The sequence below is a fragment of the Phyllostomus discolor genome, chromosome 4, assembly GCF_004126475.2.
Source record: "Phyllostomus discolor isolate MPI-MPIP mPhyDis1 chromosome 4, mPhyDis1.pri.v3, whole genome shotgun sequence".
In the NCBI taxonomy this organism is placed as follows: Eukaryota; Metazoa; Chordata; class Mammalia; order Chiroptera; family Phyllostomidae; genus Phyllostomus; species Phyllostomus discolor.
Window position 1 is genome coordinate 203,734,691 of NC_040906.2, and position 18,625 is coordinate 203,753,315.

The window sequence follows — 18,625 nt, forward strand, 5'->3', positions numbered from 1 at the left end:
CTACTCAGATTTATTGTCCATTTAAAGTTATGTGTTTAAAATTCAGTATGGATATAAAAGGCGTCCCAGGATTACTAAGCAGCACTTAAGGCAGAGAATGAAATAAGCCAAAGTGAATTTTGGAAGAGGTTAATGCCCCGGGCACTGACTCATTCTGCAGCCAGAAGAGGCGGCTGGGAACACACCCACGCCTGAGACATGAAACCCCCTTTGGAGCCCGCCAGCACTTGCAGGCGCTCGGCTGGCGGGCACGCCGCCTGCCAGTGTCATTGCTGTGACTTCCCTCAAACCACACTGACCCTGTGTTACCCTGGAATCTCTGTCGTGCATGCAGAGCCACCGTAACTAACGTGCGGTTCTGGAAAGGAGAGGTCATGCCCTCTGGAAAGCCACGTGCGATCCCCGCCCCCGGGTCTGTAGTTAGTCGGGGCGTCTCCCCTGATCTGGGGTCTCCACGTAACGTGGAAGGGGGGCATCAGTGACGAGGGCGCAGGATGCTGGCAGGACAATGTCATCACAAGTGGTTCCTTATTTAAATTTATTTATTTTACTTTTTTAAAGCTTGTATGTATTTATTTTTAGAAAGAGGGTAAGGGAGAGAGACCGGGAGAGAAACATCGATGTGTGGTTGCCTCTCACGTGCCCCCTACTGGGGAGCTGGCCTGTAACCCAGGCATGTGCCCTGACTGGGAATCAAACCAGTGACCTTTTGGTTTGCAGTCCAGTGCTCAATCCACTGAGCCACACCAGCCAGGGCCTATTGAAATTTATTTTAAAATACTTATTTTTTATTTAAAAATGTAACTACAGTTTGTATATACCACTCAAGTGTCCATCAGCTGTTAAATGGCTAAAATAGGGTGTGGCTGTACAGTGGGATATTATTCAGCCGTAAAAAAAGAACAGAATACTAATACCTGCTGTGCTGTGGGTGAATCTTGAAAACAGTGTGTTGTGTGCACACACACACACACACGCACACACGTCCCATGTGTATGAAGTACACAGAACGGGCAGATCCTCAGAGCCAGAGAGTTACGGCGTTTGCAGGGCCGGAGCGAGGGGGGCCTGGGGAGTGAGGGCCGTGGGCCTCCCTGTGGCGCTCCTGTGGGCACCGCAGATGTTCCGGGATCGGGCGTGGTGATGGCTGCAGGGCTTTGTGAGCACACTAACCACCACTCAGTGTAACCTTGAAAAGGGTGTATCTTATGGTGTGTGAATCATATTGCTGTTCGTTTTTTTTTTTTTTTTTTTTTAAGAAAATTCTATGGATGTAGAGGTTAGGAGAGGTTGGAGGTTTGAAATCAACCTGGCGCCTGAACTCAACCTTCCCTTGGTCGTGGGCCCTGCGGAGATTCTGAGGAGTTTTAGGTCATCTCCTGTGAGAAACGCACAAGTTTGTGTGTGTGACGCCAGGGTGTCACTGGTCCCCCACCAAGACCACCCACGGACGCGGCTCACCATCCCTGTCGGGAGGGGGGCATGAGAAGCCGGGGGCGGAACCTAGCTGGTTGTCCTGGCAACCCTCCAACATCATCTTTTTAAGAAACAAGGAAACACGCGGCATTAGTAAAGCACCCTCAGGCCGTAGCCTGGGCAGAGATCACATCACACAGCCAACCGCACACTTCCGCCACGTGCTCGTGTGTTCCAGGCTCGCCAGGAGAAGCCCTAGACGCCACGGCCCTGAGGGACCAGGGGCCTCCCAAACCAGAGCCCGCCGCGGGGGCGGCCCCGCCCCTGCCCCGTCGGCCAGCACCCAGAGTCCCTGCCATCAAGAAGCCAACCTTGAGGAGGACCGGGAAGGTAAGACTCTGACTCCCGAGTCTGGTTGGGCAGGAGTCCCGTCTCCGTGGAGCCTGTCTCTCCGTAAACAGTCACGGGCCCCTGCTGCGGCCCCATCCTTGAGGGGCGTGCTTGGCAGTTGCTCCTCCTCTGTGTCCCTGGTTCCAGCTGAGCAGAAAAACCAGGAATGTGTCACCGTGGCAGGAACAGCTCGGAGGTGTCACCCTTTCTGTGCATCCGGGTTGAGCCCCCACATGGAACTGTGACTGCCTGATTCTAGGCGCTCCGGTCCTTCCTGTGTGTGTGTGTGTGTGTGTGTGTGTGTGTCTGTCCTGTGCGCGCGGTCTCGCCCGGACACACCCGGACAGGTGTTGTCTGCAGCGGAAGAACCCTAACCGGCCCCTAGAGGAGCGGCGCCGGCCTTGGAGGCGGGGGGTCCACAGCTTTTCTCGCCACGACTTTTCTTGCAGATTGTGTTCTGCTCTCGCTCCCAAGCTTCCCAGCCTTGCTTGCTGCTGCAGAGACATGAGTTTGTCAGGACGGTGGCGGCCCAGAGACTGGCGCCTCTAGAGGCATCTGGATCTTCCGTTTGACCTCAGGGTCCTGGTGCCGGACGCTCGGTAACCCTGGCTGGTCGCAACAGATGAGTGCTGCTTTCCCGCCGCCGGTGGGCGCGGGCGCCGCGGCCCGGGCGCCGCCGCGTTCACACCGAGCTCGCTGTCTCCTCTGCCCACCTCGGCTCCTTGCATCTGTCGGTTTTCCTCCCTTTCCTCCGTCCTCGTTTTGCCTTCTCTCTTAAAAGCCAGGGGCAGAAACCGATCCGTTTTCCCAGCCGGCTGCACGTTGTGCCGCCACAGGCAGGCAGAGGCTGCTGGAGAAGGGACTGTGTTTGCCGTTGTTTCCTGAGGAGCCAAAGGAAACACGGAAAGGCCGAAGCTGCTCCATAGCAGCCGCTTCGGTACAAAAGCTTCCTCTGCTCTGTGCCGTCTTCGTCTTTGGGGCGGCTTTGGATTAGAACCGAGGAAGGCAGGAGTCTCTGTGAAATTTTCCATTCTTCTGTATCTACATATCAAGATTCAAGGAGCAAGGGTATCCATTAACCCTTTAATTAGCCTAATCCTGGAACATACCATATTTTGCCATGTATAGTACACACTTTTTTGCCCAAATTTTTTTTAAACAATTTCATTTTGTCTTTTTAAAATTTCTTATTTATATTTATAAGAGAGGAGCTGGTAGGGAGGAAGAAAAGGAGAGAAACATCAATATGTGGTTGCCTCTCGTGCATCCCCCACTGGGGACCTGGGCCACAACCTAGGCATGTGCCCTGACTGGGAATCAAACCAGTGACCCTTGGGTTTGCAGGCTGGCACTCAATCCACTGAGCCACACCAGCCAGGGCTGCCCAGGTTTTTGAGGGGAAAAAAATAAAGATGCTTATTATACAAGGGTAGTGCTTGAAATACCTTGTATCCGTTCTCATGTTATATAGTTATTTGTTACATAAAATTTCTTGTACCCTATGTTCAAAATAAATGCTAAAATCCCTTTATAAACAAAAAAACAAGTATCTAAGTACAAATAAATAAATAGCTGAATTAAACAATTAAAACAAAAGGTTTTTTTCCTGAAAGTTTGGGCCACAAACGAGGGTGCGCATTATACACAGCAAAATACAGTGCGTGACTTCCCTGTGAATTACTAAAGCCGAGGCCTCAAATGGAGACATGCGGAGTGGTTAGCTCTCAATAAGGAGAGCGGATTGCCCTGTTGCCTGAGGTGACAAAGGGAAACCTGTCTCAGGTTATTCACCGCGGCCCTGGTTTTCAAGTCTCCGCTCCCATTGCTTCGGACCTGCCGGTACGCCTCGATCAGTGTGTGTGTGCGCGCCTCTGCCGTGCTCTCTCGTTCCTGGCCGCCCTTCTTCTGCATCCCCGACATTCTCAAATCTCAGATTTGCTAGAATGTTCCGCTTCGCTCCTCCCTGCTCCTGGCTGACACCGTCCGAGTGCTGAGTTCCCTCCCGCCTCCCCCCCAGCCGGCGACTGACTTGCTCTGTCGTGCCTTTTCTCAGCCCACGTCACCAGAAGAACCACCAGGGCAACAGCCGGTCCACTTTACCATCGGGCCCCCCGAGACGAGCCCTGAAGCCCCTCCTCTCGTGGCAGCCCCTCCTGTCCCCAAACCAAGAACACTGCATCCTGGGAAAGGTGCCGAGAGCGGGCCCCGCGTGGAAAAGCCAGCAGAGGATGAGGCCCCTTCCGCCGTGGCTTCCCTCCTGGAAGTCCCGCCCCTTGTGCCCCAGGCGCCCCCGAGGAGGAAGAAGTCCGCCCCCGCAGCCTTCCACCTGCAGGTTCTGCAGACACGCAGCCAGCTGCTCCAGGGGCTCAGCGGTGGCGGCCCCCCTGCGCACCAGCCTGACCGGGGCACGCCCTTTCCACAGCCGGCTTTCCCGGGCCCTTCGTCCGCTGCAAGCCCCGAGACCGATGGCCCCAAGGGCCCGAAGCCAGAGGCGGCCCCCCTGCTGGGCAGCTGTCAGGACCCCTTCTGGAGCCTTCTCCACCACCCCAGCCTGCAGAACAACACCTGGCTCTCCAAGAGCTCTGACCCCCTGGACCCGCGGACCAGGAACCTCGGAAGGGTGCACACAGCCCCACCGCAACTCAGCGGCTCAGCTGCCATAGAGGGGGGGCCGCCGCCAGAGCCCCGGCAAAAAGACTTGGGTCACTGGGCGGCCGTCAGCGACAAGGACAAGAGGACGGTGCTGGAGGTGTTCGACCCGCTGGCGGAAACCTGAGCGGGAGCCGCGGACGGCGCCCTCGTGGAACGTGCGCCTTCTTCCCTCCGGCACCGCCGTGCACATCCAGCCCCCGGGGCCTCGCCACCCTGGCCAAAAGCCCCCCCTGCCTAGGGCACGCTGAGAAGACACCCCTCCCTGTCACTCTCGTGCCCTGTGCGAGAGTCCTGCCTCGCGCTCCGCAAGGTGACGCCGCAGCCCCCGGGAAACGCCTCCTTCCGGACTTGCGCAGTTCGGGTTCCCTCTCGGGGGTGCGGGACGCTGCCCGTTGGAGTCCGCGTGCGGGTTTTAGAAAGCGGACTCGGCGGAGGGTGCCTGAGAAGTTCCCTCCCGTCGAATTTTAAAAGGCTGTTCAATGTATGCGTGTACGCGGTGTTTCTTCATTTTGTCTGCGCTTCGCAGGTCGGGGTGGTGTTCGGGCGCCACCTGGAGGCTGGTGCGGAAAGGAAGGGTCGCACGGAGAGGGGGTGGGGACCAGTAGGAGCCGGCCCTGGCCACTGACACCGGGTTTAAAAAAGTCAGAGTGGCATCACCTAGGTCAGCCAAGCCACTGGGCCGTCCGTTCCCTGTGTGAGCCCTGGGGTTGACTTAGGTACTCGGGTGTTAACCCTGACCGTGCGGGAGACGGTGTCCACACTCTCTGGGTTCTGGAGCCTTTGCCATTAGCTTGACCTGAGCTCAAACCTGCTCAAGACTTCTGCATCCTGTCTCAGATGTGCGTGCCCCGTAAGCTGGTACTGTCCTCGGTACTGCCCTGGGGCGCCACTCCAGCCAGGTCTTACACTCTGTCCATCCCCTTTTCCAGGGAAGTCGGGAATCCTTTCCTTCCCGCACTCCGCATACCTGGCGGAAGCACAGATGGGAAGACTCGCCCCGGCGCTGAGGTTGGTCCTCACTGTTGCAACACGATGAATATTTGCTTTAGGTCTGCCTGGCTGCAGATAATATTTACGTCCCTTTACGTCCGAAATATTTACGTCCCTTTACGTCCGAAACCCCAGAACAAGCATTTCTTGGTTTGCTTCTCCATATGTGTCGTTAGGTTTATCTTTTGCCTACGTTTTTTCTGTGTGTCTCCAACACCATTCTCGCCTGTTAAATCATTTAAAAAGACATCACTGTACTCTTCTGCATTCTAAAAATAATGCTATAAGGTCTAGAGTATCATTTGGAGCAGATACAGTTTTGCTAATAAGTAGTTGACTGGCAAGATCTCACCGTGTCCCGTGACTCTGCCACCCCTGCCGCGACCGAGGAACTCTTGTACATGATGCTGACATCGGGACGGCAGTGACCATCTTGCCCGGGGTCCCACTCTCTCTCTGTCACTCAGACCTCTGTGTTTTCAGAATCATTTCTCACTGCCACTCGCAAGACACACTGCCGATTATTTAAATCTGGCACTCGAGACGAAACAAAACCGCCCCATTGTCTCAGTTCACCTGAAAACTGATCAAAGACAGAGGTATGGATGACCCATGAGATAAGCAGAGAATCCTTGAGCTGAGGGGTCGTTCCTGGCCCCAGGTGATTAGCATACCATCTGTAGTAAGTGCTTCATCTACACCACTTTTCGCTCCGACCAAATCAAACACACAACACGACCCGTGAAAGCGTTAGAGGGAGAAAGGGAGCAAGATGGACAGTGGGCTCGGGGCAGCTCAGTGATTGGCCGGCATGCCGAGGGGGCACTTGGACCACGGAAGTGAAGATGTTTTCATCCAAATGCACTTTTGTGCATAACCTTTTCTCCCCCACCGCAGAGGAGACGGATTTGAGAGCAGAAACCTGTGACGAGCAGTCGGGAAGGCAGGGTGAAGGGGCTCCCATGACAGTTGCCTGCAGTGCTGGGAATCGGCCCAGTTCTCGGCTTTCTTCTTTGCTCCAGAAAGCCAGCCGCCAGCAGCGGTGCAGAGAACAGGGTTTCAGCTCAGACGCATGCCCGCCACATGGGTGGCGCTTAAGAACCCGACGGTGGGTAGCGACACCCAGAACCGTGCCGACCTTGGGAGACAGGTCCCAGGAAAAATGACAAGTAGTTTAACATGAAGAATTGACCGAATGTTATGTGATCGTGGGTGTTCAAGGTTAGTGAACAGATGGAGTTGTGCGTATAGGGTTCTCACACCAACGTTCTCTAAAAAAAAAAAAAAAAGACGATTGGAATTCCTATTCCGGGAACTCCTTATTTTTTAAATCAGCACTCGCGAGATGGTGGGTTTCCGACGTTAGCAGCGGTCCGTTGAATAACCTCGACAGCGAGCCTCTGCCATCTTGGGGATTTCATTCTGTGGTTTTTGTATTTTTTGTTGGATGCCCCCACACAGGGCTGTCACTCGTGACCTTGTCGTTCATTTCATTACTTTTCCGTAAGACATTACGGTTCACGGCAGAGTGTGGCAAACTCGGTACTTTACAATCCAACACCATCTCTATCACTCAAGTTCCTGTTCTCCCTTTTACAACTTAATCTGCAACTTCTTGCGTATTTTTAAAATCTGTTCCACTGAACGGCCCTGGCTGGTGTGGCTCAGTGGAATGAGCGCCAGCACCTGCAAACCAAAGGGTCACGGGTTTGATTCCCAGTCAGGGCACCTGCCTGAGTTGTGGGCTGGGTCCCCAGTAGGGGGCGTGCCAGAGGCAATCACACATGGGTGTTTCTCTCCCTCTCTTTCTCCCTTCCTTCTCCTCTTGCTAAAAAATAAAATCTTTTAAAATTTGTTCCAGTACATGATTGAGATTAAAACATCTGCCTAAGCAATTCCTGTAAAAGTTTTCAAGTTGTTGAAATTCAAGACACTTAATACAATTCTCTCGACGTGTATAAGCAAAGAAATGCATTAAAACATTCTCTGAATAATGAAGTGATTTCATCAGAAAGGGGAACCACAAAAATTATTTATTAACTGACTTGGCGATTACTAAACACTTTGTAATGTTTATTTGAAGTGTTAGTTTGTATTGAAATTGTAAAAAAAAAACCTATTAAAATTTTTTTTAATTGGGTTTCTTTCTTTTTAGATACGATAAACACTTTGGGGTGTCTTTTTTGGCCAGCCTTCTATTCTGGATGAAATGTGACTCCTAGTTATTCCTCTGTTTGAATTTTTGGTTTTGGTTCTTTTTTTCAACCATCAAACTAAGTTGGAAAAAAAACATAAAAATAATTTGGTTGAGAATTTATGGGACCACTCTGGTCCCATAAGTCTGGTCCCAGAGTAGGGACCACTCTGTTAACTGTATAATAACTCTATGCTACAATATCTGTAAGACGTGAGGAATGCTGGAACTCATTTTCCGCAGGGTCTAACAGTGAGCTTCTAAAATCCTAGACGGCTGTGTGGGTCTGAGTGCATTGCTGCACAGAGGAGGGAGAAGAGAATAAACAGTCTTCAACTTTTGTCTAGGCTTGTTTTTGGCTACTTCACACACAGAACATGTATTGTAATTGTTCTCTGATGATTTTCAGGAATGAGAATATGCTGACCATCTCAAAATAGTAAAGATGGCTAGCCCTTCCCAACCAGGAAGTACCATTGAGAAGTCCTTTGGCCTGAATGCACAGCCGGGGACTCGGTGGAGAGGGAGGAGACGGCACCGCTTCCAAGGCAATGGGGGCGGGGAGGTTTGCAGCTCAGTCCGTTACAGGGTGACGTCTGCGTCGGGAGACGCGCCTCTGACTCAGGGAGGGGGGAGGGCGCAAACGAGGGACTGCGAGCAGAAGGGCAGGAAAGATCTGCAGGGCGAGGGGTAAGAACATGGTAAGTAGCAAAATGGATTTATGTACTTGGAAAGGATGTCAGCTGATGGTAAAGAACCTCAGAGGGCCTTCAATGACAGTTTAGGATCTTATGCTATGGAAAATAAAAGGAGTGGATAACAGATACTTAAATCTCTGTGTTGGAGTGGTGGAGGTTTCAGGCTTTGTCTGGGCTGATAGAAACTCTTCGAAGCACCTAGAATGTGGTTTATAAATAGTGTGGGGGCCCAGTATCGCCTTCCTGAGGGATAGTTGTACTATACCATTCATTAAATAACAAAACATGGCTCTCACTTTCTTTTTTTTTTTTTTTTTTTTTTTAAGATTTTAGTTATCCATTTTTTTAGAGAGGGAAGGGAGGGAGAGAGAGAAAGAGAGAAACATCAATGTATGGTTGCTGGGGGTCATGGCCTGCAACCCAGGCATGTGCCTTGACTGGGAATCAAACCTGCGACACTTTGGTTCGCAGCCCGAGCTCAATCCACTGAGCTACGCCAGCCAGGGCATGCTCTCACTTTCTTTCATTAGGTTTCTCAAGGAGTTGATTTTATAGACATTTGGAAATAACATTAGGGTTTATCTATCCTTTCCATTGCTTTAAAAAAAATTTTGTCAGCCTTAAAAACATTTTTCATTATTTAATTTGCACCCTTCTCCTACTTTCTGTTTAATTTTTTTTCTTTTCCTAATCTCTTCATTGAACATCGCTCCAGGCCTCTGGCTGGTGTACCTCCATTGGAGCGCTGGCCTGTGCCCTGAAGGGTTGCCAGTCTGACCCCGGTTGGGGCACACGTTGGAGATGACCGGTCGATGTTTCTCACATCAGTGTTTCTCTCTTCCCCTCCCCCCACCTCCTCCTCTTTCTCTAGAAGCAATGAAAAAACATCCTCAAGTGAGGGGGGAAAAGCATGGAGTTCCACCATTTCTGGGTCCCATTATTTTCAGTCTTTCTTACTTAACAATAAAGACATTTAAAGTTAGGTATTTCCCCCGATTATAGCTCTAACTGCACCCTACAAATTTTGGCATGAACTGTTCCCCTTTTCACTCATTCCTAGATTGTTACTTACTTTTATTTTCTCCTTGATCCAGGCAGGACTGCATAACTTTCCAGGAATTAAGGGTTTGGTTTGTTTGGCATTTTTAAATTGTTAACGCCTACTTTTTATTGGATTATGACCTGAAACCATGGCCTATATAAACATCCACTTTTAAAACGTTATTAAGGTTTGCCATGTGGTCAAACGCAGGGTTGCTTTTTGAAGTGATCCCATCAGTAGAAAATGAGAATGTTCTGTAGTCCCGGGGCATGGAAGCGTGTGTGTTGGAGAGTTGGGGGGTCGGCTCCTCCGAACGCCAGCGGGGCAAGCCCTCCTGCAAGGCGGATCTGTGTGGGGATGGACGCAGGCCCTGGCGGGGGTGTCCAGCCCGCGGGCTGCATGCAGCCCAGGATGGCCAAGAATACGGCCCAATACAAACTTGTACATTTACTTAAAACCTTTTTTTTTTTTTTTGCTCACCAGTTTTCGTTAGTGTTCGTGTATTGAATGTGTGGCCCAAGACAACTCTTCCCAGGTTCTAGCTCCATGGCCATGGCCTCCCCTTGTTACCAGGATTCCTTAGATAGTGTTAAGCAAATGCGTCTCGGTTTGCTGTCTTTTGACTGCTCTCTACACACTCGGCTGCCCTTGCTAACCGTGAGTAGCCGGTGCAACGCCTGTCTGAGGGGGAGCTTCTCCTGAGCCCCCACTGTGCCGCCTCAGAGCCCCCTCGCCCTGGGCACTCTGCCCCGTGCCGCCGGCTGGCCTGCCGGCCTGCCAGTCCCTGGGCCAGCGCCACACTGTGTGGCTTCACTGAACTTGGATACCTGGTCAAGCAAACCCTCCTGCCTTTCTCCTCGGGGTGTCTTGGCTATTCTTGACCTTTTGTAATTCTGTTGAAATTTTAGAATCAATTCGTCAGGTTCCTTTTTAAAAAATAAAACCTGCCCTGGCGGGTGTGGCTCAGTGGATTGAGTAACCGTCTGCAAACCAAAGGGTCGCTCGTTTGATTCCCAGTCAGGGCACATGCCTGGGTTGCTGGCCAGGCCCCCAGTAGGGGGCACACAAGAGGCAACCACACAGTGATGTTTCTCTCCCTCTTTCTCCCTCCCTTCCCTTCTCTCTAAAACTAAGTAAAATCCTTTTAAAAACAGTTACCAAATCATTTTTTTTTAAACCTAGCCCTGGCCAGTGTAGCTTGGTTGGAGCATCGTCCTATAGACCAAAGGGTCAAGGGTTCGATCCCTGGTCAGGCGTGTACGACAAGGCAACCAGTCAATGTTTCTCTCTCACATCAATATTTCTCTGTCTCTCTTTCTCCCTCCTTCTCTCTAAACACAATGAAAACAAATTTTTTTAAAAATAAAACCTATTGGAATTTTTGACTGGGACTGCACAGAATAGGCAACTTTACAATACTGACTCCTCAATATAAAGAGTCAGTGGTTTATTTCTCCATTTAAGGATTCCATGAATGTTTCTCAGAGTTTTCAACTTGTTAAAAAAATTTCAAAGATGTATGGAATTAAAGGGAATAGTTTGAACTCTAACCACCAGGATTTAATAGTAACTAATATTTTGCTATATTTGCTTTGTTTTTTCCTTTGCTCAAAATTTCAAAGCAATTCTGTTAGGATTATCAGACTCAAATACTTCCAATATGTATTTCTAAATAACATTTTCTTTTGTAACTTTCATACCATAATTATACATAACGGTTAACAATAATCATTACTCTAAATTTCGGTTGTTTTTGCTAGTATACTTAAGTATAAGGTTTTTTGTTCATTGGCTGCATCAAGCAACCTCTCATAAAATTCCCACTTATGGTACTTTAATACACCTAATATGCTATCCGTTATAAGACACACCATTTATATCCTGTCATTCTTAAGAAGGTGTTACGGTTTTAATGTTTGTGTCCCCACAGAACTCCTGTTGGAACCTTAACCCCAGAGATGATGGTGTTAGGAGGTAAGGACCTGAGGAGGTGCTTAGGTCGTGATGGGACTAAGGTCCTTGTAAAAGCGACCCCACAGAGATCCCTCATCCCCTCCCCCAGGCGAGGACAGGGGGAGAAGCTCCCAGCTCTGAACGAGGAAGAGGGTCCAGAAGGCAACGATGCTGCCATCTTGTTCTTGGACACGGATGTTTACTTCCGGGTCACCCTGATTTTGTACATACATGTAGCCCTTTGCAGTCCCAGCTTAACAAACGGTGGGGTTAGCAGACCCTTTGGTAGGCCTTGAACATGGGCTCAGATTCGCTTTGGGAATTTGCCAGAACCTCAGCCCAGTTTCTCAGTCGCTTCTTTTGGCTCTGCACACGACCTCCGACCTCCGTGTGGGGCCTTGCATGAGGACACCTGGCCAAGGAGGGTGAGTGGGCTGTGTGCTGGCGGAAGACAGCCCTTGTCACAAATGATCTGACTGTGGGGGACAATTTTTGGTGATCATCTGCACAGAGGGGCTGCCAAATATGGTAGTGGCCTCCCTGCCTCAAGCAAAGGTAGTTTTGACTGCTGGTCTCTCTGGTTTCTTGTTTTTGCCTTTTTCCTTTATTGTTTTTTGTCAGTAAGTCCCTATTTCCTTGTTAGCACTTTGATCAGTTAAAAACATTCAATCCAACCCTGGCTGGCGTAGCTCAGTGGATTGAGCTTGGGCTGTGAACCAGGCGTCACAGGTTCGATTCCCAGTCAGGGCACATGCCTGGGTTGCAGGCCATAGCCCCCAGCAACCGCACATTGATGTCTCTCTCTCTTTCTCCCTTCCCTCTCTAAAAAGAAATAAATACAATCTTAAAAAAAAAACATTTAATCCAGATTTTTGGTTATTTCTATAGGCAGGCTGGAATCCAAATCACCAAGCCTGCTATTACTGAAAGCAGAAGTCTATGATAATTTTTTAAGATTTCCTTTTCACTGGCATTGCAACTTCCTTTTGCTTTTCTAAGGTAGACTCGAGCTTATGTTGCAATGACCTGAGTAATGTGGCTCTGATTTGGAGTTTGACTTCTGTAGAGTCTTCTCTTAGAGTGAGTTAGGTAGCAAAATACTCACAAAAACTCAGCATTATGAAAAGTACAGAGGTAAAAATTCACCCAGAATCTATCCAGAAATTATTACTGTTCCAGAAATTGTTCGATGTGTAATGTCCAGTAAAATGCTAGATGAATAATATATGTCACTGTACCCTTATAATCAGCATTAGGTTTAATCGCAGCTAGCCCTGCAGCTAGCCTCCACGGATGGAACTGGAACAGATACCAGTGTCTCCCGAGCTCCTCCGGGCCTGAGCTTGTTGGGCCATTGCCTTTGAACTCGTGTGATTTAGAGTTCAGTGTTTTCGTTCCTTTTGTCTATGCCTACATTTAATCAATGAGCAAATTTGAGAGAAGAGGCATATGGGTCCCTATTCCCTGAGAATATGTTGACCATGTCTGTCTATTGCCTTTTTTTGGTTGAATAACTCATCTATTATTTTCTAATTGTTTTATTTTCCTCCTGTATCCATTATGTTCTAGATCCCTCTTTTAAGAGGAGGATTTTCTTCCATGTCTCTATTCCTTAATGTGTATTTTTCACTTTTACTTGTTGATTTTTAGACAGAGAGAGACATTGATTTTGTTCCACTTACTCATGCAGTCATTGGGTGCTTCTTGTTGTACGTGCCCTGACTGGGGATCGAACCTGCAACCTTGGCATATTGGGCTGATACTCTCACCAGCTGAGTTTCCCGGGCAGGGCCCCATACTGGTTTCTGCTTGAACTCTGGAACCGTGCTGACTTGGTTTGCAGTCTGTTTCCGTAGTTCTGCCCTTGCCCTGTCCATCACTCTGCTGCCGCTGTTCAGGGATTGCATTTGCGTCTGGGAGCGAACCTCTAGCCATCGTCATCTGCTAGTTTGGTTCTGCTTTGTTACACTGTCAGCCCTTTCTCTTCATCTGGACGGCACACAATAAACTGCATCCACACAGCTTGCCCTAATGAATGGCATCCCCTTCTATCTCAGGCTGCTTCGGTCCGTCCGAGCTTGACATTACGGCTCGTTGTCCTTTTCTCTGAGGATGGGAAGGGGGGAGAGATGCCCCTGCAGCACAGCCTGGGCAGCCTTACCCTGCTTTGTTAGGCGCTCTGGCCTCGCACCCTCTTCTGAAGGTTTATTGCTAGGTTCACTTCCCTTACTCCCATCAGGGCTTCAGAAAACAAAGCCTTGCTGTTTTGGTTTGCTTTTCTAGCTTTAAAAAAAAAAAAAAACATTTCCAATGTTAGATGAGGTTTCCCACCTTAAGGCTTTTTCCTTAACTTTGCTTAGCACCCCCTTCCCCTTTTTTCTACCAAATAGGGAATGATAATCAAAATCTTCAAGGTCATATTGATTAACCTTCCCTAATATCACTTATTTTTTCTTAACCACCATTTTTCAAAGTTAATGGTAGTAGCTTTTAATCTTTTGGGGTTTTTTTTTTTTTGGTTGCTGGTGAATTTTTTTTTCTAGTTTTCCTCCTGTTTTCTATTTTGTTCCTTTTAATTAAGTATAAGGGGGAGAGAAGTTCGAAGATCAGCTTGGAAATCCTAGACTATTTTTGCTGCCTCTTTTTGTCAGCTTTTAAAGTTAATGGTGCAAAATGTTCTATGAAAATATTGCAGTGTGAACATGCATGGATTTTACAATCAACACTGGGTTTTACCTTCACTCTCAGCTCCGAGACTGTGGGCTAGTTTTGTCTTTTTTTTAATGCTTAGTTTTGTTATCTCTAAAATATGACTAATAAAGCTACCTTTTATTCTAATGCAAAACAACACTTGGAGCACAGGTACTCAGTAAGCACTCACTGAATCACAATTTTACTTTTTTGTTAGGATGAGGAACCCCTCAGAAGGTTCTCACAGCCCAGGCTGGCTGGGAAAACCCGTACTGGAGTCTGGGCAGGAGAAACGCCCAGGAGAAAGGCATTCTGGTACCTTTTGAGCCAACCGCACAGCATTTGGTGCTTAATCGTATGTGCAGAAGTCAAAACAATTGAAAAGGGCCCTGCGTGAATGAAATGTAACAAATTATCTGAAAGAGGAATAGGAGACATAGTCTTCATTGAGGATAAACAAAATATGAAATTCTTATGAGCCTTTGATGTTTCAAAAACAACGTTTCCATTTATTTGTATCATCTTCAGTTTTGTAAGTGTCTTATAGTTTTCATTGTACAAATATTTTACCTCCTTGGTTAAATTTATTCCCAGGTACTTTATTCCTTTTTATGCAATCATAAATGGAATTGTTTTTCTTAATGTTTTCTGAAGTGTTTAGAAATACATGATTTTTGTATACTTTTGTTTCCTGCAAATTTGCTGATTTTATTTATTCTAAAAAGTTTTCTGAGTCTTTAGAGTTTTATATATGTCATCAGCAAATGCAGTGCCATTTTATTGTTAGACTATTTCCTGTTTTTTTTAATTATTTCTCTTTTTCTTCTTCTTAAAGCAAGCCCTTTCATATTCGTTGCAGTTCTGGTTTGGTGTTAACAAACTCCTTTAGCTTTCTCTAGTCTGGGAAGCTCCTTATTTCTCTTTCAATTGTAAATGATTACCTTGCTGGGTAAAGTAGCCTTGGTTGTAGGAGCTTGCTTTTCGTCACCCTGAATATTTCACACCCCACTCCCTTCTGGCCTGAAATGTTTTTGTTGAGAAATCCAATGACAGGCTAATTGGTGCTCCCTTGTATGTAACCACCTGCTTTTCTCTCGTGGCCTTTAGGATTCTCTGCTTGAATCCTTGTCATTTTAATTCTGATGTGTCTTGGCATAGGCCTCTTTGGGTCCAACTTGTTTGGGACTCTCTGAGCTCCCTGGACTTGTGTGACAGCTTCCTTCATCAGACAGGGAGTTTTCAGCCATTACGAGGTCCCATCCCTTGCTCACTCTCCCCCCTCCCGGTGTTCCCACGATGCACATGCTGTTACATGTCATGCTGTCCAACATGTTTCTTAAGCTCTCATTTAAAAAAAAATAATTATTTTTACGTTTTTGCTGCTGTGCCTGGGTGTTTTCCTTGTCTTTCAAAACACTGGTTCTACTTCTGCTTTATCTAACCTATTGTTTATTCCTCCCAGTGTATTATTTCTCTCAGATATTGCATTCTTTCTTTCTGACTGGTCCTTTTTTATGGTTTCTATGTCTTTGTTTGGTGCTGTTGAGTATCTTTATAATCATTACTCTAAACTCTCCATCTGATAAACTGCTTGCCTCCATTTCATCTATCTCTTCTGGAGAATTCTCTTGTTCTTTCATTTGGGGTGTATTTCTTTGTCTTCTCATTTTGGCTGCTGTGTTGTATTTTCTGCCTTAGATGTTAAACTAATCAAACTTATGGCCTGATGGTATCCCCTAAGTCCCTTATGCTGTATTTACCTTTTTCATTTTTTCTTTTTGTTCTTCTGATTGGATAAATTCCACTTTGACTTTGCTGATCCTTTCTTTCACATGATCGAATCTGCCATTTGAACCCTTCTGTTGGATTTTTCCATTCAGTGATTATATTCTTCATTTCCATGACTTCTGTCTAGTACTTATATTTTCAGTGTCTTCGCTGAAATTCTCACTCTGTTTATGCATTATTCTCCTCACCTCGGTGAGCTTTATTATTTTGAACTCTTTAGCAGGCAAATGACTGATCTCTATTTCATTAAGGTCCGGTTCTGAAGTTTTATCTTGCACTTTTGTTTGGACCATATTCCCTTTTCTTCGCTTTCCAAGACCCTCCGTGTTGGTTTCTGGGCGGCAGATAAAACAGCCACTTCTCCCTGGCTTGACCTACACGGTCTCATGTCTCATGCAGGAGATGAACCTCGCCATTTGGCCCACTGAGCTTTTGGTGGTCTCTCCAATCTCCATGGTTGTCCAAGCCACCTTCTTTGTTCTCAGCGGCTCCCAGCAGTTGAGGGTCCTCCGAGGCCTGCGCATGCTCCAAGGGGGAGGAGCTCCGTCAGCACCTAGATGCAGGCTGATTGGAAGCTGGATGCTCAGGCGGCAGCTCTGAAAGTGCACAGACAGATCTCTCTCCCGGACAGCCTGGGAGGTGAGTGTCTCTGCCTGCCCCCTCTGCAGAACTGTCTGTTTGCTCGGGTCCTGTGAGACCCACAAACACAAGCCTCACTGGCCGCGAGAGCCTGGTGATCAAGGGGTGCATTCCCTGGGCAGCAGTCACAAAAGCTGGGGGCCCAGACAGACGTGTGCAGGCTCCTTCCAGGGAGATCCCAGCGACCGGGAGTGGGCGAGCGGGAGGCAGCGGAGATGGCACCCACTGGCCTCCCCAGTCTCGGAGAGGACCGCAGTCGCTGTCGAGATGTGCGCTGAACCAGAAGCCTGGCCCTGAGAGGGGCAGCTTTCATGTGTGTAAATAGGCCTCCTTCGGGGGAAGACTGGGAGATGGGCCTTTTTCTGCTGCCCCTGCACTGGGCCCTGGGGAGACAGCTGTGGCGAGTCCTTGCGAGGCCTTTCAGAACTGTTCCTCTCTTTACTCTTGTGGGTCTCATGGACATAACCCCCATGGGCTTTCAGAGCTTCGGGGGTCCATCCTTTGGGTGGACACCCCAGGTGGGGTGCTCGACGTTGGGTTCAAGCTCTTCTTTCCTCGGGGAGAAACGGAGTCCCACTGTGCCGGGGCAGGGGGTTCATGGGGAACGGCGTCTCGGCCCTCCTGGGTCTAACCTGGGCGTTTTCTCTCTCACTCACTCAGTGCTCGGGAGCTGCTCAGCCGGCGTCTGCACGTCTTCCAGAAGGACCTGCTCCGTGCGTAGTGTCCACCTGGCGTCCGTGGGAGCAGGTGAGTTCGGGAGCCCCTGTGTCACCATCTGTTTAGGATGTTTTAACCTAATCACCCCAGGGGTCCAAACAGTCTGAAACCCGAATGGCAGATGTGCGTATGACACAGACCATTTCTGCGTGGGGAACGCGCTCACGTCCCGGCACCCTCACAGTCCCAGGAATCAGTGCATATTCGACTTTCATTGCAAACAACTAGGTTTACACTCCAGAAATGACGTCGGGGTTAACCTGCAGGTCAAAGCTCCGGGAAGCTCACTGTGTCCGGGCTCTGACGCCAGGACTTAACCCCCAGGGCAAGCTGGAAGCAGATTGAGACCTGGAACTTTTACAAGAATGGCTTTTAAATTTGAACATTGCTTACATATGAAACTGGTTTATGTCTTCTGCTCTATGAAGGTAATCGTAATAAAATACCACTTTTCACAGAGCAAACTTCTACCAGATGTGAAGTGATCAGCTGTGGTGAGTGTCCAACCTCCAACGTAAGGGCACAAGCAGCTGTGGTGAACACTTTAAAGTGTGACATTTATTGAACATGTCTGAACTTTTTTCATGGACATGATTTTTGTGCAAAACGTCGATAAAAACAAAACCACACAATGTAGTTGATATTACAAAGGGATAAAAGTTCAGAAAGGTATGCCTACAACTCCAGTGTCAGGAATTAGAATCTGAGGGCACGGTGAACTATGATATCCTGGTTGTCGGTGTAGTAACCTTGGCTGAATGGCTGAGATACTTCGAGAAAGGTGTCACGGCCCTCTGACCCTTTCTGTAGCGACATTTAATTTAAACACTGGGAGGGGGAGAGGGCTCAGGGCCCTGGAAACCTGGGTTAACCATGGAACCTAGTAGGTCTGGGGACACATGGTTGAGAAGTGGATGGGCGGTAAGGAGGAATAACTGTGACTGCATTTTCATTCTTGCCTCAGTGGTTCGTTTGGGGACCTATATTGTCTAGTTGATCTTGTTCCAAAAAGAGTTAAAGTGACTTTTCACATGAGGGGAAAGGCGACGGGAAGCCTCGTGTGAAGTTTTTTCCAGGAAGGATACTTATACAAAGCTCATGAAACTCGGAGAACCGTTGTATTGGTGGTCTAATTTTAAAACTATTTCAAGTACGTGTGTTTTCCTACTTCGTGTTCTTCAAAGTGTTTTCCAGGTAGTGACTATTTTAAAAACATTACTGACTTAACTCTCACAAAGCGGATGTGCGGAACCTGTGCACATTATACCCATTTCACAGGCAGAATGAAAACGAGTGTCACGTGGCTTGCCCGGAGACCTGCAGTAACCCAGCCCCGCACTGGCACTCTCCCCAGGCTTTGTTTTGAAAGCACAGCTGCGAGAGCTGTGTTGACAATTTAAGGAGCGGGGTTTCAGACCGTCGCTCATAAGCTGATGAACAGCGGTTCCAACCACG

The 18,625-nt window shown here is 48.3% G+C and overlaps 1 protein-coding gene across 7 annotated transcripts in view; it reads left to right on the plus strand.

The window, feature by feature from the left end:
* Window positions 1-7,729, plus strand: part of SYNJ2 (synaptojanin 2) — an 83,408-nt gene extending 75,679 nt beyond the window's left edge. For 2 of the 7 annotated variants that reach the window (XM_036024941.1, XM_036024940.1), the window contains exons 26-27: window positions 1,655-1,806; window positions 3,860-4,715. In XM_036024941.1, coding sequence (XP_035880834.1) covers window positions 1,655-1,806; window positions 3,860-4,582 — 875 coding nt within the window. In that variant the 3' untranslated portion in view covers window positions 4,583-4,715. Of the gene's footprint in view, window positions 1-1,654; window positions 1,807-2,255; window positions 2,406-3,859 lie in introns of all 7 variants that reach the window. The other 5 variants (XM_028508756.2, XM_036024942.1, XM_036024944.1 and 2 more) reach the window with 4 other exon arrangements.
* The last annotated feature ends 10,896 nt before the right edge of the window (window positions 7,730-18,625 follow it).